The sequence below is a fragment of the Trichomycterus rosablanca genome, chromosome 18 (assembly GCF_030014385.1).
Source record: "Trichomycterus rosablanca isolate fTriRos1 chromosome 18, fTriRos1.hap1, whole genome shotgun sequence".
NCBI lineage: Eukaryota > Metazoa > Chordata > Actinopteri > Siluriformes > Trichomycteridae > Trichomycterus > Trichomycterus rosablanca.
In genome coordinates this window covers 24841036-24866080 of record NC_086005.1, presented here as the reverse complement: position 1 = coordinate 24866080, position 25045 = coordinate 24841036, and the positions used below count along the sequence as shown (strand labels likewise).

The window sequence follows — 25045 nt, the reverse complement described above, 5'->3', positions numbered from 1 at the left end:
GTCTCTTCTCTCTATTTTCATTCTTCCTCATTTCCTTCCTTCTTCATTATCATGTACATTTCTCTCTTCTGCCTGCACAGACTGAGGATTCCCAAAGCTTTGTCATTATCTTTCAGTCCCAGCCAAAGTAGTTAATTTGACCCATTTTGGCTGAATACAAAAACTTTTAACTTTAAACGTGTTTCACTATGCCAGGAGATAAATTGATCAGTTTGATGCTTCTTCTGTGGACATTTATTGGTAAGACTGTTTTAACTGTTTATACAACTAACCAGATGTTTAGTGCATCTATGCTACAGAAATATTTGCCTTAAAGTAATTTAATTTTTACATTGTTTACAAAGAAAATTTGGTCTAATCTTTATTCAGGTTAGAGTATGTTATTATAATTTACAATCCAGACTAAAACAAGTATGCAAACTCTTTTTGGTTTTTTTACTTGAAACTACTGATTAGACTACACAGTACTGGGGAGGAATTTTACACTATTTAGGTATTTTACTTGTCATGCTACCACATCTCAGTTTGATAAATTTTCAGACAAAACCGCCCTGTTGTAGATTTACGCTTGTGTTTTTGTGTCAGACTTTTCTCTTGGACATACGTCTTTCAAGAAACCTTGTAAAACCTTTGAATTACTTAGATATCTGCAGTAATTACTTATGTGTTCTGATTATCATCATATTCATAATAAATGTCAAACCAGACATGAGACCTCCTAAAGGTATTATATCCCTTTGAAAAAGGCATTTTACCTCAATAGGAGTTGTTCAGCCTGCTTCTTTGCATTATAAAAAGTCTAAAGTCTATTTAGAAGTCAAAAGTCTATTTTTTAATATTTAAGATTTTTTAACCATCCTCAGACATTTTAGAGCACCCTGGAAGAAAGGTAAAGCTAGAAACATATTTCTACACACATAGTTACTAATCCATAGTAAGTGTCTGCAAATAATTGGAAATTTAATGATAAAAAAATAATCAGTAAATATTGAAGGAAAACAGCCAGGTAGCATTCAAGTGTGTGTATTTTTTTATTTTTATATGAACTGGTTGAAGTTCAGACCATGTTTTATGAATAATTTATTCCAAAGAATTTACAGCCTTTAAAATTGCTGGTAAATGTATGTTCTGTTCTTTATATGTTACTATTTTTAACAATTATGTAAATGTCACAATGTTTTGCAGGCAGAGGGGTCAGTTTGAGGACAGTGATAGGAGTGTTACATGGGCGAGTGGAGCTCCAGGGATGCTCTGCACACAGTGAAGACGTCCTAAACGTGGATTGGGTTAAACAGCAGAATTCAAATTCATCTCTGCTCTTATGTTCATTTGATCGAGCGAACAAGACATTCTTTACGCCAAAGCCCTTTTTAAATTGTTCTTTACAGAACATGAGTCTTGTTTTAGTAAATTTGACAGCAGATGATGAAGGCATCTATCAGGAAAAAATTCTTTTTAATAATGGCACCATGAGATTTTTTAATTTCACATTATCAGTATTATGTAAGTACATCACTTTACATCTGCTGCTAGTGCTGTGTATAAAAAACTCCTGAGCTGTTAATATTGTTATTTATCTGTTCCAGTAAGCTCTAATTATACGTTATATTCTGGTTTTAGCTCCTCCACTTGCATCAAGGATAGACGTCTCCTGTTATAATGACACTCTGACCCTGAGATGTGAGGTCATAGGTGACTTTGTTTCACTGCAATGGATGCAAAATGGCCTCCCACTGCCAGCAGATCAGAGATTCATCTTCACCGAGATGAACACGACGATGCAGGTGTCCAACCTGACCAGCATCATTTGTAGCACCTACACCTGCAGTGTTTCAAATGAAGCGGGATTTAAAGAGACACACGTGAACATCACCGGTGAGATATAAAAACGTTTATTTGAACTTTTGAAAGTGCTTCTATAAAGCCGGTAAAAAATATAAATTAAAGAAATAAAAAATAAGAGCACAAAGCTCAAAGTTGAGCTGTGAATAGAAATGTTTCTAGTTTGTTCCAACCACTGAAACCACCACCACCACAGGTGTAGCCTAGTGGGCAAATAGTGTTTAAAAAACAAAACAAACTATGTTTAACTGATCTAATATATTGTGTTTTGGCAGTACGTTTGTGAAAAATATGTAATTTATTTTGGATCAGTTTGAGAGATTAAACTATTATTTTAGGAACACAAATATTTTCAATGAAAAACTTATTAAACAACTGGCAGTTATAATCTTTATTAGCTTATTTTAACATTTTATTTTAACATTAACAAAACTGCAACAAACCACAAACTGAAAAAAGTTCATTGTGCAACATGCCGTGGCAATACTGATGAAATGAATTGTTCAGGCCTAATGCAAATACTTTAAATCTTTTTATTTAGATAAAATCACTGAAGTTTGTCTGAACAGAGCTTCAAATCATCCAGATGTTAAAGTCATCCTGCTTTCTACTGCAGTCACTGGTTTCTTGGCTCTGCTGATCATTCTGATGTGTATCTGCAAATGTTATGGTAAATAATAAATATCTTAATTTAATTTAAAGCAACATTAATTATACTAAATACTGACTAATATAGCATCATTATTATTTAACAAAATTGAATTTGTCTAAGGTAGACAATTGTGTCTATTATGCCAATTGTGTCTATTTTTGTTAGAAAAAGTGTTTTTTTCATAAACTTATAAAAGTTTTTTTTAAATAAGCATTAAAACAGAACCAATTCTAATTACATTATGTGATTGAACTGTTGCATGGGCCTAATGTAAATGTTTTTCTTCTAGATAAAATCACTAAAGTTTGTCTGAACAGCACTTCAAATCATTCAGATGTTAAATCCATCCTGCTTTCTGCTGTATTAATCGGTTTCTTGACTCTGCTGTTTATTCTGACATGTATCTGCAAATATTATGGTAAATATTTGTATCATTTTGGCTACATACACCTGTTTTTATGGAATGCAACAAAACCCAATGATAAACTACAAGCACATGTGGCACATATTAAAAGAACATATTAAAAAGGTTCAATTACAAGAATAATGACACTACTCTATTATGTAACACATTGCATAGTGTTTAGGGCAGTTTAAAAAAGGAAGAGTACTGTATCCGATAAAAAAATATATAAATACAATGCCAAAATACCTACAAAGCGAGTTAACATAATAAAAATGATGGCTAGCTAAAGTTTGATTACATTTTGGTTGGATTTAAAAAAAAGCTTTTATTTGATTGAGTCTATAAATTTAATTAAATTCTATTGTCAGATAGCAAGTAAAATTGTGACCTGGACCTGAGGATCCACAGGGCAAACAGAAAAGAGGGCAACATCAGAGGAGAGACCAGGGTGAGACACGCCTGTATCAACGTAACTATCAATTTATTTTGAATGCTATTGTGACCGGGAATATAATTGAACTCACTTTATTGGATTGTTGCAGTTTAATTATGTTCCATAGTTTACTTAAACTTCACTCACAATTTTACTGTAAGCTATGACTTACCATGTTAGAAATGACATTATGACATTTGTTTTTCAGTGGTTTTCATCTGAGAAATCTTGTTTCTTGTACTGAGATGTTAGATAACATTCTAGAACAAGGGCTAAAGTGTCTCCATTAGTACTGTTTTGCCTACTGAATATTTGTGGTATAATGTTAATGCATATTGTTCAGAAGTATTTATAATGTACCCAGTTACTGCAGCTCAGATAAGAAATATTCACATTCTAGAGGTGCAAGATAAATGTTAATTTGTTTTTTGTTATATTACGTATGCAGCTTTTGATTGTCTTAAAGTCACCGAATGATGATTAACAGTAAAATGTAGTCGCTGCTTCTCTACAAGCTGCTGAAAAATCTAGAAGTACAAAAGATTTTTGAAAGGAATTAGTCCATAAAAAGATACTAAGAGGCTCTGTAAAAAGCAAAAAAACAAACAAAAAAAAACAAATCAATAAATAAATCTTCTTATGGGAACTGAAAGCGCTCTTTAATAACATGTCAAAAGCAGCTGTGTGAAAAATGTTTTCAGTTGGTGGTGGGTCTCCCAACTAAATATATGTGTGGTTTACTAAGTGTGTAAATATATGTGTACTTATTTAAATCATTTTGCATTACATTGCAGCATTTAGCACACCCTTTTATCCAAAGCGACTTACCATTATGACTAAATACAATTTAAGTTAAGGGCCTTACTCAGGGGTCCAACAGTGGCAACTTGGCAGTGATGGAGCTTGAATCAGCAATTTTCTGAGCTAAGCTATCTGCTGAGCTATCAATGCCAATTATGTTCTCTTGAAAAAGCTAAGGCAACAAAATACACACACATTTGGTTGTTTTATGTTATAAAAAGTCAGCTTTTTGAGTCCACAACACAGGCCATTTGGCATTGGGGTCTGCCATGTTTGTGTTTGAGGAATAGAGGGCACTAGAGACGCTTAATAACATACGGACTGGCAGGAAGGATGTAAACACCAGCCTAAGCTTGCTTTAAATAAATAGTCACCATGATGCTCACCAGATGTTTTGATGTTGCTTATAAAGGTAAGTAAAACTATTAAACAGTGCTCCCTTAAGCATAAACCATTATGGCTAACACTTAAAATTGCATTTATGCTGTATGGATGTTTAGATATGTCAATTGTCATATGAAATTTTGCAATCTTAAGAAAATAACCTGTAACTGTTAGAACCAATACAAAGTGCAAACACATACAAAATGACACAAACAATAAATCTGTGTGGCAAAGTACCACAAAAGCTTTAATGTACATCTGTAGACATGTGAGTGGACTGCTCTCATATAACATTTACCAACATTTGCCAAAAGCAAAGTTTTACTGTGATTTTTTTCTTTAAAAAAAGGGGATAAATACCGCCACAGGATGCGAAGGACACATTTCCATCCTGGTCCTTTTCCTTTTTACATTTGGGACAATACATAGGAAAAAAACTAAATTAACTAAATTGTTTCTTTAAGAACGTCAGTGATAACAGAAGTGAACTTACATTAGATGTGCTTTTAATGTTTACAGTTGTGGAATGAAACAACTCAATATGTACAGAGAAAAATGAAAGGAAAAGAAAATCCTTTTAAACAGAGCAGAATAAAAGGGGTTAACAGGGGCGTCTTGTTTGCTGTATGACTAAAGTGCTAATAATGGAAGTGTTCATTATTTACAACAGTACATGTTATAAAGTATGAAAATGTAAGAAAGGTAAAATATTATTTAATTTTAACCAGATTGTAACCTGTTGCCCTCTGACTGGCATTGGATTTAATCAGATCTGTTATTATCTCCTATGTGGCAACCCTGAGAAAATAGAGCCTAGTTTTAATAAGGTTTTACTATGAGAATGATCAGATCTTATTTTACATGATACAGGAAGCACCATAACGCTGCAGGAACCCGCTCTCAGTGCACTCCTCCATTATAATGCCAAAGCATAAAACACTTGACCTTATTTATAGACGTTTAAGTAAAACAGATTTCAATAATGTGAATGTTTACAGCAGAAGAGCATAGAAAGGCCTGAATACAAAGATCTGACATATAATACACTGAACTCGATCTGAAACACATCCAGCAGTGCTGAGACAATAAGGAATTTAGATTAAAATTATGCAAATTATTGCTTTGGCTCATGTGTGTTGTATTGCTATTTGCATTGAATTTTCAACTGGCAAGCTTTAAGGGTTTATTAAGAGGAGGAGTATTTAATCTGATGCTGTCCTTTTAATAATGTTGTTAGAATTGTTAAAAAAATGTGTTGCAAAATGTGCTAAATGTGTCCTTATCTGAGGCAACATTAAACTACATTTGCGCTGGGCTTTTTAGCAAATAAATTTGCTAAATCAATAGTGGACCCTCTTTTCAGCATAGATCTTTGAACGTGCAGTGCATCCAAAATAATGTAACTCCAGTACAGTAAGTTTTAATACAATATTCAGCCATTAGGGCTCAATAAGGATGGTGAGACAAGGTTGGCAGTCAATCAGGAGATGAATTAGATGGTTCAGAAATGTATTTTATGATTAATATATAAATGGTTTTATTACCTATGGGAGCTTAGTCAGCTTGGTTTGCTAATAGCAACTTTAAAAGGCTAGGCTAGATTGCCAAACTCCCAATATATAAATGATTGTATAGACGTAGGATCTGCATTGGTCTTCTAATCTAATTTCTGAACATTACTTCACACTTCTAAAGCAATTTCAGGGTGATTTACCAAGTTGCAAGATAATGTGAACCACCACTTGTGGTTAAACATGTTCCTAGTATGACTGTGGCTTTCTTTTAAATGTTTTAAAGTTTTCTTTCAGTTTTTCTTCTAGGAATATGAGACCCTACTTTCTTAAAAGCAGTTCCATTTGCTGTACTTTGTAATCTGTGTATTCAGGCATTAACACATAAGCAATGACAACTGTAGTAATGATAATCTACATATAACAAAAACATGACAGAAAATATAAATTAATTGTACATTTATCATGACATAAATAACAATATAAAGTTGTATATTTTTGTTATTTATGCCATTATAATAGTACTCATTTCACTGTTGTTTACTAATAACTAGTTACAATTCACTCTTTTACCATCCTCACATCAGTCAACCTTTAAATCACAAACACTGCTCAGAGCAACAAGTAAATAATTCTCTTTAAGTCAAAATCATTCTTCATTATTTATCTTTGGAAAAAGTGGTGACCAATACATAAGCAAGTCTTACTACACACTGCATGCCAACTTTATAACAAGAGCATTATTTTCTGCTCTGTTGAGGTTGAGGTGACCTTTGTGGTTTGGAGTTTCCAACACTGATGTATCATTAGTTTACTATATAAATGTGTGTGCATGTTCTGGCAATATGACTTGCATTGCATATATTTTCTTTATATGTTATAAACAGATGGATATCTCTTTAGTAGATCTGTGTGTGGGGCTCAGTGAAAGAGGAACTTTGTTGTAACAACTTGGCCTTCTTCTACCATTCTACCACTATGTCACTGAAAGCCAATGACACTATATTAGGAACACATACAGTGGGTGGAAATAGGAGCTTAACTTTACAGTGACTCAATTACAATCACAAACACAACTGAACAGATGAGTTCTATTAGTTTGATGGCCAATTACCAGGTCTCAGTAAGATTTCACAACAACTGAAATTAGCTTTGAGGCAACTGACACATTTCCAAAGTGGCCGAATAGTGGGTCTCATGCCAGCATATGCAAACCTGAACAAACTAAATCTGCATACATTTTGAGAACCCAAAAACCTGAATCCATAAGCAACGATCAAAGTATAAAAATATTGTGTGGTAAGTCAATGATTACCATGTTTCTAGTATTTGAGGATTTATATGGAGGAGTTGTGGAGGGTAAAATTGTAAATTTAAATGATCAGTGGTATTGCTATACTTTCAGAACTGGGATATCTGAAACCCTCAACAATACAAATGAATGTAGACAAACTGGAGGGTTATAACTGTCAGACCAATCTTACAATCTTTTTTTATCACATGAAATTCTGGCCATGTTATTAATCACTTATTACAGACCAATATAATGAGCTGCAGGTTTGCCAAAAACTTCTGTTTTTACCAATTTGCAGAATTTGACACTTAAGTGTAAATTGTACATTTGGATCCTAAAACTTTAAAGGATTTCAGCCTCCTCCACTCCAGTTTCAGATAATAAATGAATGTACTGGTCACCACAATGCAATTGCACACACTTATACCCTAACAGACCCAAACCACACACCCGCACTCACTCCCACATGCACACACACAAACACACACACAACCTTCATAAATCTCACAGAACAAACAACATACATCCCAGACTAAATCATCTACATCTCACATCAATAAAATATGCTTTTCAAAAGTAGCTTTTCTTAAACAAAGTTATACTTTATAAATATTTCTCTTCTGTTGTGCCCTATATCAATATAAATAGCAAAATAGAGTATTATTTACTATACCTAGCTGTATCCCTTTTTTAGTTTACACGAATTAAAGCATCTGATTTTTTCCCCCAAAAGTCCCACTTAGAAACAGCTACATTAAACAAATAGGATTTAAAAAGGGAGTAAAAAGAAAATAAATAAAATCAGTGTATGAATGAAAAAGGGGAATGCATAGATCCTAAAGTTAGCGAGTAGAGAGTGGCAGGTGGAGACGATCACGGTGAGAAGGGTTCTGCAGGACTGCGGCCGAATATAAAGCGAGGGTGATGACGGTGGTTTCAAGATTATCCATCTTCCGGCGTCCTGACCTGTTTAAACGCCAGTCGGGATCAGGGAGATTACAATGTAACAATATTTTTATGTAGCCGATGATTTTTCCTTAATTCCAGATTGTAATCAGTACAAACAGATGATTCATATTTTCCAGGTCAACACTTTGTGGTGTACATTCAGGAACATTCATTAAAAGTGAAAAAAAATACCATGAATAATGAAACAGATAACAGATAAACAAAGAAATTAAATCAGAATTACTCTAATTATGAACATTACTGTGTTCATTTCTCATATGTTACAAATGATGCCTATGTTTTCGCCAGTCCAGGGTCCCTGGCAGGGAAGTTTGTTCCTTATAACTTTTCTCTGGAGGGAATCCAGATATAAGGTCCAGATTGCTCCTCGATCACCATCTTACATTGAGCATAAATGTCCTCCAGTGTATCGACCTGCACCACAGCTGGAGGGGAAAAACCAGGTAGAGAGTCACTACATTGTTATTCAAGTGCTACAGATTAAAACTCTTCACAGTGACGACATAATGATTACCTACAGGGCTTAACTGTACACTAGATATTCATTTATTAATTAATTTATTCATTCATTCATTGATTATCTGTTTTACCACTGATTTATACTGGTCAGGGTTGTGGTGGGTCTGATTCTTTGGGCAAAAGGCAGGAAATAACATGGACAGGTCACCACTCCATTACAGGGCAGATCCAAACACACACACACATTCACACTTAGGACAATTTCTAATTGAGTAACCTATTTAACCTACAATACTGGATATAAAAAAAACCAATAGCTGTTTGGCTTTATGGCATAAAATTTTGACATTAATTTACCTGTAAAATACTCGCCGAACTCCTGCTCCAGCTTCATGGCCCGGTCGTACGTCTTCTTAGCCTGCTCCTCCGTCAACCTCTTGTTCATCTCCCTGCAACACAGACGTCTTTTCAGCTCAAAGCTACAGAACAACAAGTCCTCCTGAATGACATCCAAACTCTAGACAGAAAGTATCTGTGCTTACATTAAAGATTCAGCAGATTTAGGCTTTATAAATATGGCAATAGGGTGGAGTTGTGCTACTTGTAGCCGCTTTATGGCATTTCCTGATACGTCAAGTATGCAATGCTTTCCCTGCAAAAAAAAAAAAAAAAAAAAAAAAAACTTGAATAATCGTTAATATACATTTACACTCACCATGATATTAGTGTAGGACCCTGTACTGCACTCACCCTCTCAGCCACGTATCGAACTGACTGGACACTGGTCCCATACAGGTTGTCGTTGTACTGTCCGGCCTCGATAAACTTGTGCTCTTGGATGTCCTTCTCCATCTGCTCCCGTGATACAACAAAATGGTAATCCCGACCATCAACTTCATATTCACGCCTCGCTCTTGTGGTATCTGAATTACGCAAAAATAGAAATAGACCAGGTAAAAAAATCTATAATAGACATTTAGTGAGAAAAACCCAGTAATTAAAGACCTACAGTTTACTTGCATTTCCCCCCAATTTTCTCCCAATCTAGTCGTAACCAATTACCCGATTGCATTTCGCTTCCTCTCTACTGATGTTGACTTCCACTCTGACTTAGAAAAGCTGTGACTGACACACGCCCCAGCACGAGGCGAGTTCATATGTGGATCAGATTCGTGTACAGAGAGACGCACCCTGATCACATTATCCCTCGACTCCGTGCAGGCGGCTTCAATCAGCCAGCAGAGGTCATAATTGCATCAGTTATGAGGAATCCCCTCTGGCACCCTCCCTGAACAACAAGCCAATCGTTGTTCATGTAGGCACCCAGCCTGTCGGTGGCAGAGCTGAGATTCAAACCGAAGAGTTTGACCTGCACCACCTGAGCGCCCGTAAGCAGATTTTTAAATCTTTTGAAATTACCTACAATTTCTACATGAATTTCTCATAAAATGTGGTCTGATCTTGTCCAAGTTATGATCATGGGTGCTTACATTCTGCCCTATCTAATACAACATAAACATCTGTAATTAACAGAACACATTGATTATTCATTCACAGCCAAGGTTCAAAACATGCATGGAAATTGTTGCATTTAATGCAATGCAGCTGCAAAATGAGACTTGCAGTAATTTAGACCAACCTAGTTATTATGTTGCTTTGCTCTCTGTTAAAAATTCTTGATACAATTTTTATTTAGTGTTGATAGACATTAATCATGTGTTGGTATTAACTAAACTATACTGTACAGATCAGACCACGCTTTAGATATATTCAAGTAAATTCAAAAGGTTCACAAACTTTTTGCTTATAAGCTGTTCTACTATGCCTTTCTAAGTTATCTATGTAAATTTCGTTTCCTTATCTAAGTTACTAAGTTTGCTGATAGTGTTGGTGGTTTCGTGGGGAAGCTAGTGCATGAATCTAATTATATTTCTAGCTGAAAGCACGCAAGGTTTTAACGCCTCAATGTGTATAAAGACATCAATAAATATCATGTTTATTGATGACATTTGATGACTTTTCTCACTTACCCATCTGCCCTGAACCGTAATCTGCTTTTTATGGGATTATAAAAAAATAAAGAATGATTACAATAAACACATGCAAATGATAAGAAATGGACACAAACATTCAAAAAATATAGTCCACTAAAGCCACAAAAATGCAACTGAGACAAATAAACAGAAACAAATGAATACGGCTAATGTCTGCTTAAAATAAGTGTTCTGCAAAATAAAAAAAATAAAAATAAAGCTACACAGAATTACAGATAATCATTATTACAGCTGTGTACACAGACAGGTGACACATTAGAGAAAATGTATAATATATACTATAATATATACTATATATACTGTCTAGGTAAAGATGTTTAATAAGTTAAGATCTGATGACTGAGGGCCTTATCATATAATTCATTTTTATACTTATTAAACATCTTATGTGGGCATTATCATCCTGGAAGAGATCATTTCCAAAAGAATAGAAATGTTCCATCATATTGATTGGCCGGGCAGTCAAATTAACTGTAATAATGTGCAATGGGGATGAATAAACTCAAACAATGGCAAAAATGCATTCAGTCATGTGCTGTTCTTTCTGTATGTGCCAGGGAGTAGACCAACAAACTAAATGCAATAAAACAGATAGCGATGATTAAAAAATCTCTTTTGAATTGTATGTATTGCAATAAAAACAGCACAAACAGATATTTAAATGCTAACTAATCAACTTTATTGTCTTATATATATACATTTATTCTAAATTTGATGGCTGTAGCATGTTTCAAAAAGGTGATATATGAATGGATGGATGGATGAATAGATGAATGAATGGATGAATGTATGTATGGATGTATGGATGGATAGATGAATGAATGGATGTATATACCTCTCTGAGATAACGTAGAACATCAGCTGTGAGCTAAGGCTCTGCCAACATGATTGCCTTATTTCAAAAATTCATTTTTGACCAAATTGACACACATTTTCACATACACTTCTCAAGAGAGATAAGGCGGTAACTGTAAAGGGAAAGCCAACCTTATATTACTGGTAATGGTTTTGAAATGGCATGTCCAACAGACTCATGGTCAACTCTAATGTATGTGTGACTTACGTGGAACGCATGAGCCGAACTTGTCAGGGAATTCGGAGATGAGATCGTCGTTGATTCTGTCCTTCATGGGTCCCAGAATAATCACAGGTCTGGCATACGCAACTATATCCAGCACAAAAAGAATAACAATACTCAACACTATTTGTTAATTATTTACTGTAGTGTAAGAAGAACTGGTGCTTACTTTCTTGTCGAAGCACAGGCTCGTAGGACAGGATTGTATCCTCTTGGCTCCCTGGAAATAAATAAAAAACACACACCTTACTGAGAAGCCACAGTAAAACAAGAATGATCTGTTTTTATTCCCCTATAATGAGTGTGTAAGTGAATGGTGTAAACACATCTGGAAGCAGATGTGTATCTTGCGCTCTTCATTAAATGCTTTTCTGGGAAGAGCAGATTCAGTTAATGTGTAAACGGATTACTGAACATGTAACATCATTACATACTTCCTGGCAAGAGCACGGAGTAGAAAGATCATAATTAGAAAACGCAAAGCCTTGCTTACATTTAATGAATAACAGACACATTACTGAGACTCTGAAAGTCTACAGGGCATTTTATCTGATCACATCTGAGACTGCTTCAAGACAGTAAAGTCTGGACACTCAGAAATACTGAGAGATTAAATCAGACTAACATCAGCAGCCACCAATGCTACTTCTTAAAAGGTTGCCATGGTAACAGTGGCAGGTTGTAAAAGCTGCCTTTTTTCATATATAACCCCAAAAAAGGTCAGGGGCGCGATGGGTCTGTCCACTTTCCTTGGATTTACTGGGATCAACGAATCCTAGTAGTAATGGTCTAGCAGTTGTAGCCTAGTGATTAATGTCCACTAGTAATCAGAAGGTTGCTGGTTCAAGACCCATCACTGCCAGGTTGCCCTTAACCCTCAATTGCTTAGATTGTGTACTGTCACAACTGTAAGTTGTAATTTACAGCTGCACCACATGAGCACATGGCTGAATCATATAAGACACAAACCACAATATTTACAATAATTTTAATACATAAAAGCCAATATCTTTAATTCTTTATTACTTTTATGTATTTAATAACTTTATTTTAGGCTAAAAATGTTAATGAAAAATAAATAGGAAATTTTATACTGGTAATAGATTCACTACATACACACATACACACATATATTTATACATATAGTGTCTAAATATATTTCTCACGATGCAGGCAAACTAAGAAATTAACAAAAAATAAATAACAAAATATATAGATATATCTATACAGATAAATATAGATATTTTACTGACATAGCGAATTATTAACTGGGTTTAGAAAAAGAAAAACAATAAATTAAAACTCATCATTGCATTCTGCTCCTTCTATATGGATGATGCACAAAATAAAGAGTATCGAAACAGGAAGGAAAAGCAAAGCAACAAAGATAGTGATGATGTGTCCAAAAGTGTGTGTACAACAACTACAGTGTATCACAAAAGTGAGTACACCCCTCACATTTCTGCAAATATTTCATTATATCTTTTCATGGGACAACACTATAGACATGAAACTTGGATATAACTTAGAGTAGTCAGTGTACAACTCGTATAGCAGTGTAGATTTACTGTCTTCTGAAAATAACTCAACACACAGCCATTAATGTCTAAATAGCTGGCAACATAAGTGAGTACACCCCACAGTGAACATGTCCAAATTGTGCCCAAATGTGTTGTTGTCCCTCCCTGGTGTCATGTGTCAAGGTCCCAGGTGTAAATGGGGAGCAGGGCTGTTAAATTTTGTGTTTTGGGTACAATTCTCTCATACTGGCCACTGGATATTCAACATGGCACCTCATGGCAAAGAACTCTCTGAGGATGTGAGAAATAGAATTGTTGCTCTCCACAAAGATGGCCTGGGCTATAAGAAGATTGCTAACACCCTGAAACTGAGCTACAGCATGGTGGCCAAGGTCATACAGCGGTTTTCCAGGACAGGTTCCACTCGGAACAGGCTTCGCCAGGGTCGACCGAAGAAGTTGAGTCCACGTGTTTGGCGTCATATCCAGAGGTTGGCTTTAAAAAATAGACACATGAGTGCTGCCAGCATTGCTGCAGAGGTTGAAGACGTGGGAGGTCAGCCTGTCAGTGCTCAGACCATACGCCGCACACTGCATCAACTCGGTCTGCATGGTCGTCATCCCAGAAGGAAGCTGACGCACAAGAAAGCCCGCAAACAGTTTGCTGAAGACAAGCAGTCCAAGAACATGGATTACTGGAATGCCCTGTGGTCTGACGAGACCAAGATAAACTTGTTTGGCTCAGATGGTGTCCAGCATGTGTGGCGGCGCCCTGGTGAGAAGTACCAAGACAACTGTATCTTGCCTACAGTCAAGCATGGTGGTGGTAGCATCATGGTCTTGGGCTGCATGAGTGTTGCTGGCACTGGGGAGCTGCAGTTCATTGAGGGAAACATGAATTCCAACATGTACTGTGACATTCTGAAACAGAGCATGATCCCCTCCCTTCAAAAACTGTAGTTTTCCAACAGGATAACGACCCCAAACACAACCTCCAAGATGACAACTGCCTTGCTGAGGAAGCTGAAGGTAAAGGTGATGGACTAAACCCAATTGAGCACCTGTGGCGCATCCTCAAGTGGAAGGTGGAGGAGTTCAAGGTGTCTAACATCCACCAGCTCCGTGATGTCATCATGGAGGAGTGGAAGAGGATTCCAGTAGCAACCTGTGCAGCTCTGGTGAATTCCATGCCCAGGAGGGTTAAGGCAGTGCTGGATAATAATGGTGGTCACACAAAATATTGACACTTTGGGCACAATTTGGACATGTTCACTGTGGGGTGTACTCACTTATGTTGCCAGCTATTTAGACATTAATGGCTGTGTGTTGAGTTATTTTCAGAAGACAGTAAATCTACACTGCTATACAAGTTGTACACTGACTACTCTAAGTTATATCCAAGTTTTATTTCTATAGTGTTGTCCCATGAAAAGATATAATAAAATATTTGCAGAAATGTGAGGGGTGTACTCACTTTTGTGATACACTGTATACAAGTCTTCACTATTCCACTTTTCTGGTTAGACTTTACCCAAGAATAAATCACGTAAACACTGCATGGTCAAAGGAGCTTTTGGCGGTATAAAAAGAGACAGTTTTAACAATTCAGGGAAGGTTTGGTCAGATGCAGTCTGAAGCCTTTTCACTGGCATAACATTTTAAGAATAAAGGGTATTCTTCATTCCTAAGGTGAACTGGTCTGGTCCAGAGCCGTAGATAGAGAGAGTTGCGACACTCCTTGATCTCGCCGCCACGCGGTCACGTGGTTCATGTAACCCTCCGATAGTTCCAAACAAACCCAGCACTGTCATGTTCTCATATGGGACAGGCAGCAGTAAATGAAATATTAAACAGTAAATAATAAACATTTGTACAATTTCTGGGTATTTTCACCTGCCTTTACATTTACTGCATCTGCTTTAATGTCAATTTGGTATATGAAGTGGAAGATTGATGTTTATAATGACTTAATAGGTCGTTCTTGTTAACACACAGTACATTATATTAGCATACATTACATAATGCGATATCATTAAGTAGTTTAAACAGTTTTTTATGTTTTGTTTTTTACATAAACTAATCTCCCTTCACTTTCCTGAGGATTCATAATAATAATCATTTTGGTTAAACACTAAGCCATGTGGCTGGATTCATAAGGTTTACCTGCACTAAATGAACAGGTTCATAAACACACTACCGCACCTTTAACATTATAGTGCATGTACATGACATAGCATTCATTCATCTATTTCATGAGTAAGTAATAATTTATTTCTACATGTAATACATGAATTAATTCATAATTAATATGCACTAGTTCATTTTGTCTAATGTATGTGGTGGACAAGGTACACAAACCATGTAGCTGAGTTGAAGTAGAGATATCCAAGGTAAAATATTACTCCAGTAAAAGTAGTAGTAAAAGTAAAAATACCTCCACTAAAGTACTAAACTAAATTTACCTTCAAATGTACTTAAGTATGAAAGTAAAAGTATAATGATTTATTATGGCTCTGATGTTTTATTATCATTTCTGTAACAAGACTCTTGATTAATCAACTTTTAATTAATCAATTTTAGGTGAAAAGACTCGTGTCAATAATTTAGCTTAGCTGACTAAGCTAAATTCAGTTATATCTATTAATTAAGATAAACATGTAACATTTAGTGCTGAGCAAATGCTAAACAATAACAGTATTAAGTATATTAATGACATTAAATTCATTATTTTTTTTAAAACAAAGCAACAAACAGCTAAAAATGCTGGATAAGTAGTGGAAATGAATGAGGCTCTATGGGTTGTTTGGAACTATACAGAGCTCCACAACCCGGAAGCTGCACAGAAAATATGTCCCGCCCCCTTTCCAACGGTTCCCTATGGGAGTGTCGCCACTCTGTTCTCTCTACCGCTCTGGTCTGGTCTGGTTCTTGGATGATAGCACAGAAAACATCTTTCCACAACAGTCATGTCAAACCTAGATTTGTCTGCGATGAGGGATTTATTATTCTAGCGAACATTTTTTCGTTGCTCCAGAGTCTGGGAGTGGTGTATTTTACACTATGTGTATTTTACACCACTCTGTTCAATTCCCAGAACTGGACATGCTTAGGCTTCTAGGTTCAAATTTTATGATTATTTTTTGTTACAAGTACAGTAAAGTTTTACTGGTGTTGACATTGGTGTCAGCCCCAATCCCACATGTCAACTGTCCTAACAAAATTACAAATGTTACTCAACAGAAAGAGAGAAAGCCAAAATCAAATGCAACAAAAACCAAGAAAACGTGCTCTTGATGGTGTCAAAGGTGGGACCATTCCTGCGGAGACTTACTCAGCGTCTTTGTCCCATACCCGTCGTCCCCTATTCCAGAGATGTCCTACATGAGATAGTCGTCCACAGACAGAGTACGGGGAGATCAGAGAGAAAAGAGAGAAGAATAGTGGCAGTAGTAAAGTTAGAGAGAGAGCGTAGAAACAGCACACAGTCGCATCCCTGGAGTCACTAAACCCTCCTTGACCTTTCACCCTACCGATGTCATGTGTCACGCGCCTACATGTGTGGAAATGAGTGAGCAGCTTACTTACGTTCTGAGTCACTGCCGTCTTGCTCATCTAGTTCCTTGTTCTTGTAGAACGGGAACTTTCGTGAAAAGATGGAGTTCTTTCTACGTTTTTCACTGTATGACTGTGTGGGAGAGAAAGCATGGGGCAGACAGGGAGCTGGAAATGCCATTACAATCATGCTGACAAAACTGGAACAGACCAAAACTGAGGTGAAGGAAGCAACAGCCATGGCAGGACAAATAAAAAGCACCTGCAGCTGGACTGAATGCAAAGACAGTACCTTTGCATCCAGCACCTGAATCTTAGTAGGTTTTAAAATGAATGTAAATTAATTGCATTAATTAATCATTACTAATTTCCCACATTATATACCACCATTTACCACAGGATATACTTACAGTAACCCAAAAATATTTGTCAATGAAACAAGTGTTTCCAGTTGTGCTGGTATGTATTAAATGTTCAGCTACAACAAGAATAGAGCAGAGCTATTGATAAACGCAGAAATCAAACTGTAATTACTTAAACTTTCTTGGGACAAGACCTAATACAATTTCCGATAAACAACTGGGAATATTTTGTGTTATTTTTTTCACTTAGTCTAGGGCCACAAAACAGCTCAATCCATTACACAATAACACAAAAATTAAATGAAACATGAAAGCCTTTAATAAATGATTATTTCTGCAATTTGACAATAGCCTCTAGATGTTTTTGACCCACAGTTACCCACTTAAAAAATTTCTATGTGTTCTTAATATAAACAATACTCGTGTGTCTTTGCTACTTTAATTTGTGTATTTAAACTTTCAGAACACATTGTGTGATCAGAAACTCTCATAGTAGATGTAAAAATGTACATGCTGGTAAAAAAAAGTCCGAAAATGACTGATAAACATACTCTGAGAGGGCCATGGTTATTATGCTTGTCTAGCCCTATATACACAAGATAGATTTTAGTTTTTTTTAGGTAAAAGATCCAGACTAAAATACTTAGGACCTATACGAAACACTGCATGTCTGTATTGACTGAATGACATTTTTTGTTGCCACCACTGCTGTTGTCCATATCACTTCTGCTTTAGTCGACTTTCCAGACAAGTTAAGCAAACTGATGTAAAGGCGACACAATCAAATGCAGAAAAAACTGAAGAGACAGACAGAAAACACCTAAAGCTGATTCCAGCCATGCAGCAGTGAGGAGCAGAGCCATGCTGAGAAACACATAAAACACTTAACGTTGACTCGAATGAGGAAATCAAGACAACATGCTGGGTGTTAAGAGGCTTTGGGGCTTAAGTCAGCAGTTAAACAAGGCAAACATAAAGTGTGCAACGGATGTGTTAAAACTGGCCACAGTGTGAAGGCACTGTGCGTCTTCTAGTGAATAGTTAGACTACAAGAATGGAATCAATATGTGTAATGTATGTTAAATGTACTAATGATGTTCACTACCATAGTTTAACCTGTTCTAACCTGAATGTGTTTTGTATATTGCTATAAATGTACACACATACATCTGCTTAAAGTACCCTTGAACATAAAAGCATAACTTTTCAATTGTTATTCTTTTTCAGGTATAATTATTGCCATTAGGGTCCAATTTGTTATACAATTGCAATTTTTTCTACTTTTAACAGGGACTTATTGGATTTCGGGGCATGATGTACGAATGTTACGAAGTGCATTGCAAATCTTTGGTGCGTAATGGTGTAAAAAACACTGACAGGACTAATAAGCCAATAGATATGATATGTTCCCAACTTTTAAGTGGCTATATAATGAAGGTTGCCACTCAAATGGCATCACAATAATTAAGCTTAGTTAAAACCAAATCATCTCAATCAAAAATGTAAAAATTATTACATAGATATTAACAGGTAAACCAAAATATATTTACCCAAATACACTTAGGTTAAAAATGGGATAGAAAGAGGAATTACAATAGTTTCTGAGCAATCGCAAATCTGTGTCTTTGGTTACCAAAGTAACTCAATTCTGTGGGATAAACAGAGACTTGGTAACTTACCCACCCACCCCCAGGCAACATGGTTACAAATGAATTGCGCCTGGTTTTGGGAGGTAATTGAAAGGCATTGTGTGCTAAACCACTGCTATCTGCCAAACCACTACTGTCTGCCAAACCAAAGTAATATATAATAAGGTGCACTTTCAATTTCTTGGACTTATTATGCACAAACCTATGGTGCACAGTCCTGTCTTATTTGCATATGCATGAGAATAAGAGGTGCTACTGAAAATTAATGAACGAATAAATGCTAATAGGGGTAGTAAGTAGACTTGGACATATATCCTAATAATATATGTTCATATTCATATGCATTGTGGTATTACACATTTTAAAATGATTTCTTATTCAAGATTTTAGATTTAGTACTTTGTTTGGCTTATCATGACCGGTTCTGGGGTACTTTAAGTGTTATGGAATATATCCCAGCTATATACAGTCATATTTTTAAGTTCTAACCACAATATTATCATTCATTACAAATTGATATCAACACATCTACAAAACAACAACATTGATTATAAACATTTATTATCTTATTTCAAGCTACCAAAATCCTGATCCATCAGTGCCAATTGTGCTCACAATTATACCAGTACTATTATTATTAAACTAAAAAAGGACAAAAGCAGAAACCTGAAGAAGAACTGAAGGATGTAGTTTCTATGGAAATGTATAACATAATTCACTCACTGTTTTAAATTATGGCTAATAATGTATGCAGCTTAGATTGCAAACGCACTCACATGGCAAATCTGGATTAAGTCTCTTTGTGATGTATGCAGTTACGATTGATTTCAAAGGTTCTCATGAATATAAAATGTTTTTAAAAAAAGGGATCAGGACCCTGATTTTATGGGAAATGTTAGATACTGGTGCTGTGAGTGTACTGTATGTCAGGAACAAAACAGGATTTGTGTCAGGTTGTCCCTCTAGTAAATCTCAGAACACAATGCTAATATAAGATGGCAGATGAGAACAGACGCAAACCAGGGTGAACCTGAGTCTAAATTCAAAGTGACATGTCAAATTGAGAGTCACGCGTGTCCATAAACCAGGGACACCTGAAATCATTGGGTGCAAGGAGTACGCACTGGACAAGCTGGGCGACACACTTGCACATTTAAAACTTGGATGCCAGTTTTATTTGAAAAAAAAAAAAGATATTGTCCTTTTTAAACTAGTGTTTTTAATTTCAACCAAAATCACTAAATCACTTTCAATTCAACTTGAGAGTATAACAGCTACATGTTGGCACTGATGAACCATTCACTCTTTTTAAATAGGTCAGAGTATGAAGTAAATAAGAGAGAAGTGGCAGTACTTACCCCTTTTGAGTCAATGCTGCCAGGTTTGGCATTGAATTTGACTGTTTTCAAGCGAGCTCGCTCTTTCCTTTCCACTCTTACACAGAAACACAAACACAAACAGACTGTTACACCTTCCTGCCTTCTTGTGGCCAAACAAACTGATCAAACATCTAACTATCTGTCTGTCTGTCTGTCTGTCTGTCTGTCTGTCTGTCTGTCTGTCTGTCTGTCTATCTATCTATCTATCTATCTATCTATCTATCTATCTATCTACAGTGGTATGTAAAAGTTTGGGCACCCCTTATATTTTTCATGATTTTCCTTTATAAATCATTGATTGTTCGGATCAGCAATTTCAGTTAAATATATCATATAGCAGACGAACACAGTGATATTTGAGAAGTTAAATGAAGTTTATAGGATTTACAGAAAGTGTGCAATAATTATTTAAACAAAATTAGGCAGGTGCATAATTTTGGGCACCCTTGTCGTTTTATTGATTTGAATACCTTTAGTTTTTGGATTATTGGATTTAATATTTAATTATTGGAACACATAATTTGTTTTGTAAGCTCATTGACCCTTGACCTACATACACAGGTGAATCCAATTATGAGAAAGTGTTAAGGTGGCCATTTGCAAGTGTTTCTCCTCTTTGCATCTTCTCGGAAGAGTGGCAACATGGGAGCCTCAAAACAACTCTCAAATGACCTGAAAACAAAGATTGTTCAACATCATGGTTTAGGGGAAGGATACAAAAAGCTATCTCAGAGATTTCAGCTGTCAGTTTCCACTGTGAGGAACATATTGAGGAAATGGAAAACCACAGGCACAGTTCTAGTTAAGGCCCGAAGTGGCAGGCCAAGAAAAATCTCAGATAGGCAGAGGCGAAGAATGGTGAGAACAGTCATAGTCAACCCACAGACCAGCTCCAAAGACCTACAACATCATCTTGCTGCAGATGGTGTCACTGTGCATCGTTCAACTATTCAGCGCACTTTGCACAAGGTGAGGCTGTATGGGAGAGTAATGCAGAAGAAGCCTTTTCTGCGCACACACCACAAACAGAGTCGCTTGAGTTATGCTAAAGCACATTTGGACAAGCCAGCTTCATTTTGGAATAAGGTGCTGTGGACTGATGAAACTAAAATTGAGTTATTTGGATATAACAAGGGGTGGTATGCATGGCGGAAAAAGAACAGAGCATTCCAAGACAAACACTTGCTACCCACAGTAAAATTTGGTGGTGGTTCCATCATGCTGTGGGGCTGTGTGGCCAGTGCAGGTACTGGGAATCTTGTTAAAGTTGAGGGTCGCATGGATTCCAGTCAATGAGACCAATGTTCAAGAATCAGTGACAAAGTTAAAGTTGCGCCGGGGCTGGATACTTCAACAAGACAACGACCCTAAACACTGCTCAAAATCTACTAAGGCATTCATGCAGAGGAACAAGTACAACGTTCTGGAATGGCCATCTCAGTCTCCAGACCTGAATATTATTGAAAATCTGTGGTGTGATTTAAAGCGGGCTGTCCATGCTCGGAAACCATCAAACCTGACTGAACTGGAGATGTGTTGTAAAGAAGAATGGTCCAAAATACCTTCAACCAGAATCCAGACTCTCATTGGAAGCTATAGGAAGCGTTTAGAGGCTGTTATTTCTGCAAAAGGAGGATCTACTAAATATTGATGTAATTTTTCTGTTGGGGTGCCCAAAATTAGGCACCTGCCTAATTTTGTTTAAATAATTATTGCACACTTTCTGTAAATCCTATAAACTTCATTTCACTTCTCAAATATCACTGTGTTCGTCTGCTATATGATATATTTAACTGAAATTGCTGATCCGAACAACCAATGATTTATAAAGGAAAATCATGAAAAATATAAGGGGTGCCCAAACTTTTACATACCACTCTATCTATCTATCTATCTATCTATCTATCTATCTATCTATCTATCTACCTACCTACCTACCTACCTACCTACCTACCTACCTACCTACCTACCTACCTACCTACCTACCTATCTATCTATCTATCTATCTATCTATCTATCTATCTATCTATCTAACTAACTAACTAACTAACTAGGCAGAGTAGAATTTTAATATCCACAATACAAGGTGGGTGTATGAATGTCGCCCTTAATGCGCCAGGACAAGCAGTACTCAGTGAGCCCTCACCTGCTGTGCCCGCTAGAACGAATGCCATATTTCATTTTAATCATGCACCTGGAAATAAATTACAAAAACTTGTTTGAACACTGTGTACCTTCTTTTACTGGGAATGACACCCATCTCCTCACTGTCCCCATCTGCAGTGACTCTCCGTGCCTGCCACCACTCGTCGTCCGACGCATTAATTACGTGCAGGATGTCTCCGTATTTGAAGCTAAGACCCTGACTGGGCAGGCCACTGTCCTTCAACCGGTCATAGTCGAACAGCGCTCTAAGGAGAAAATGTACACACAGTCAGTTCGGTCTTTTTGGTCTGCAGTAGCCTGTCGCTATGACAACACAAATTGGAAGTTATGGCTAAAATACCCAGCAGCACAAGGATGATACCTGGTACAGGTCTGTGACTGTTACCAAACAAAGTGGACGGACTCAAAACCTTACAGAATATTAAATAAGCTCCCTGTTAGGCAGCATTGGATCCCAAACTGCATAGAAGAAATAATAGGTGTCAGCATACCGGGGGAGATGATTGTGTTTGGTTTGAATTACTGTAAATTTGGATTGGCTGTTTGAATAGTTGATTGGCCAGAAGTACAAACACGGCTGTACGTGAGGATGGTTGTTAGTCAACGGCACAGTTCAGCTAAGCACTTCAATTTAAAAATTGAGGCCAATAAACGCTTTATAGTTAAAACTACATGGACACCCATCCTAATGAATAAATTCAGGCATTTCATCCACACCCATAATAGATGTATAAAATGTATTATACAAAATAACATACATTATATGCATCCAACTTTGTTACAACAGTTTAGGGAAGGTCCATTCCTGTTCCAGCATGCCTCTGCACACAAAAGCAATGTCCATAAAGTCACGGTTTGACATATTTGATGTGGAGGAACTCCAGTGGCCTAAAATGAATTGAAATTTCGATTTTAAGTCAGGTCTTCTCATCAAACATCAATGTCTGTCTGACCTCACAACAGCCAGCTTGACTTAATAGGCAGATACCCACAGACACACTCCAATATATTATGGGAAGCCCATTATAGCCTCAAAGGGAGGAGCTATGGACCCTCAATGGGATTGCCAACAATATTATGGTCAGTTTGGCCGTACAGTGTAGATTTTCATTGCTCATTGATCTTGAATAAGTGCTTTATGCTGATCAGGGTCATAGTAGGTCAACAAACACAACAACAAACACTTACCCATTTATTTACTCACTTACTTCTAGAGCCAATTCAGACCAACCAATCCACCAGCATAAATGTTTTCAGTTTTCGTTTTCCTAAGCTTGATTATCCTCAGTTTAACCCAGTGTGTATATTTTATATGTGGATTGTGATTCCTGCTTTTTTCCTCTGCTGAGCTGTTCCTATGCCAAGTCTGGGCTCCTATTCAGCCCGATAAGGACCAGAGGAGCTCAGAGCTACGGAATAATCAATAAAACCTGAGTCACAATGAACAACCACATACAGGATATGAAGCCCATAGGACCAGGCTCTCAACCTGCTTCGATTAGTTAATAAATATGGAAATGCCATGGCCAAGAGGTAAAAAGCTAAGCCCTTGGTTTTTGGAATTCATGTGTTTAATTGGCATCAGGCACTAGCAATTAAAACTACACACACACTCAAACACACACACACACACTCTCTTAGACAACAGTAACAAAGAAATGGCTGGCCTGCAGTCTGTTCCGTCAGCTGCAGTGAGAATACAACGGCATAAACGATTCTCTCAGGATCATTAAGCACAAGCGTACAAACACCAAACAAAATGTAATGACTAAGAATGTTTTAATAGTGCGCCGAAAGCTACTAATTTTGCAATGTTATAGATTTCTGCTGTGCAGATAATTGAGCTCAATCTGCAAACTGTGTAAAGATACAGCCAAAGAGCAGACAAGAGAAGCTTTCGTGGGGTTTTACAACTGACTTCTATAAATAACTGTAGTTAAATGATACTACTCCTACATCAAACCTTAAACAACCTTAATCTCTGGCTCAGGAGCTGAGCTTCAAATTGTTGTTTAAAAATATTGAGTTGAATTTGAGTGTTTGAAGTGTTCACTCTCGAGTGGCAAGTGTTCAAAGTCGCAAGTTCAAGTCCCAGAAGAGCCACCAGACCTGGCTGGGTGTCCACACAAACACAAACGGCCATGTCTAAATAAGGGAAGGTTGGACAGGGTCTCTTATGGCTGCGATATGCAATATTAGAGGATGGTCTGGGTGCCTGTGTGGGTACACAGCAGATTTACCAGGAAAGAAAACAAGGACCTTGCTGTGAGGCAGCCATTCCAGCTGTGCTAGTGTATCATAATTTAAATTGAGTTTTTTGGCTCTGTGTAGGAACACAACGCTGGCAAGTAATAAGAAGCGGATGCAGACTGGGCACCTGTCAGGGAGCATGTGGTTTCTGTCTGTCCTAAATCAGATTGGGGGTTGTGCAACAGCAGCAGATTCACAACTGGGAATTGGAAATGACTAAATTGGGAGATAAAGGGGAAAATCCACGGGAAATGAATTGTTTTGGGACAATTGGGACAAAGAATT

General features: G+C 36.8%; 1 protein-coding gene across 11 annotated transcripts in view; it reads right to left on the bottom strand.

Moving 5' to 3' along the window:
* Positions 1 to 6544: 6544 nt before the first annotated feature.
* Positions 6545 to 25045, bottom strand: part of dlg2 (discs, large homolog 2 (Drosophila)) — a 147608-nt gene continuing 129107 nt past the window's right edge. For 10 of the 11 annotated variants that reach the window (XM_063014487.1, XM_063014488.1, XM_063014493.1 and 7 more), the window contains 9 exons: positions 22579 to 22755; positions 20324 to 20399; positions 16734 to 16779; positions 12053 to 12103; positions 11869 to 11970; positions 9502 to 9674; positions 9294 to 9403; positions 9109 to 9200; positions 6545 to 8717 (listed from right to left, as the gene is read on the bottom strand). In XM_063014487.1, the coding sequence (XP_062870557.1) occupies positions 8611 to 8717; positions 9109 to 9200; positions 9294 to 9403; positions 9502 to 9674; positions 11869 to 11970; positions 12053 to 12103; positions 16734 to 16779; positions 20324 to 20399; positions 22579 to 22755 (934 nt within the window). In that variant the 3' untranslated portion in view covers positions 6545 to 8610. Of the gene's footprint in view, positions 8718 to 9108; positions 9201 to 9293; positions 9404 to 9501; positions 9675 to 11868; positions 11971 to 12052; positions 12104 to 16733; positions 16780 to 16987; positions 17088 to 20323; positions 20400 to 22578; positions 22756 to 25045 lie in introns of all 11 variants that reach the window. The other variant, XM_063014498.1, reaches the window with a different exon arrangement.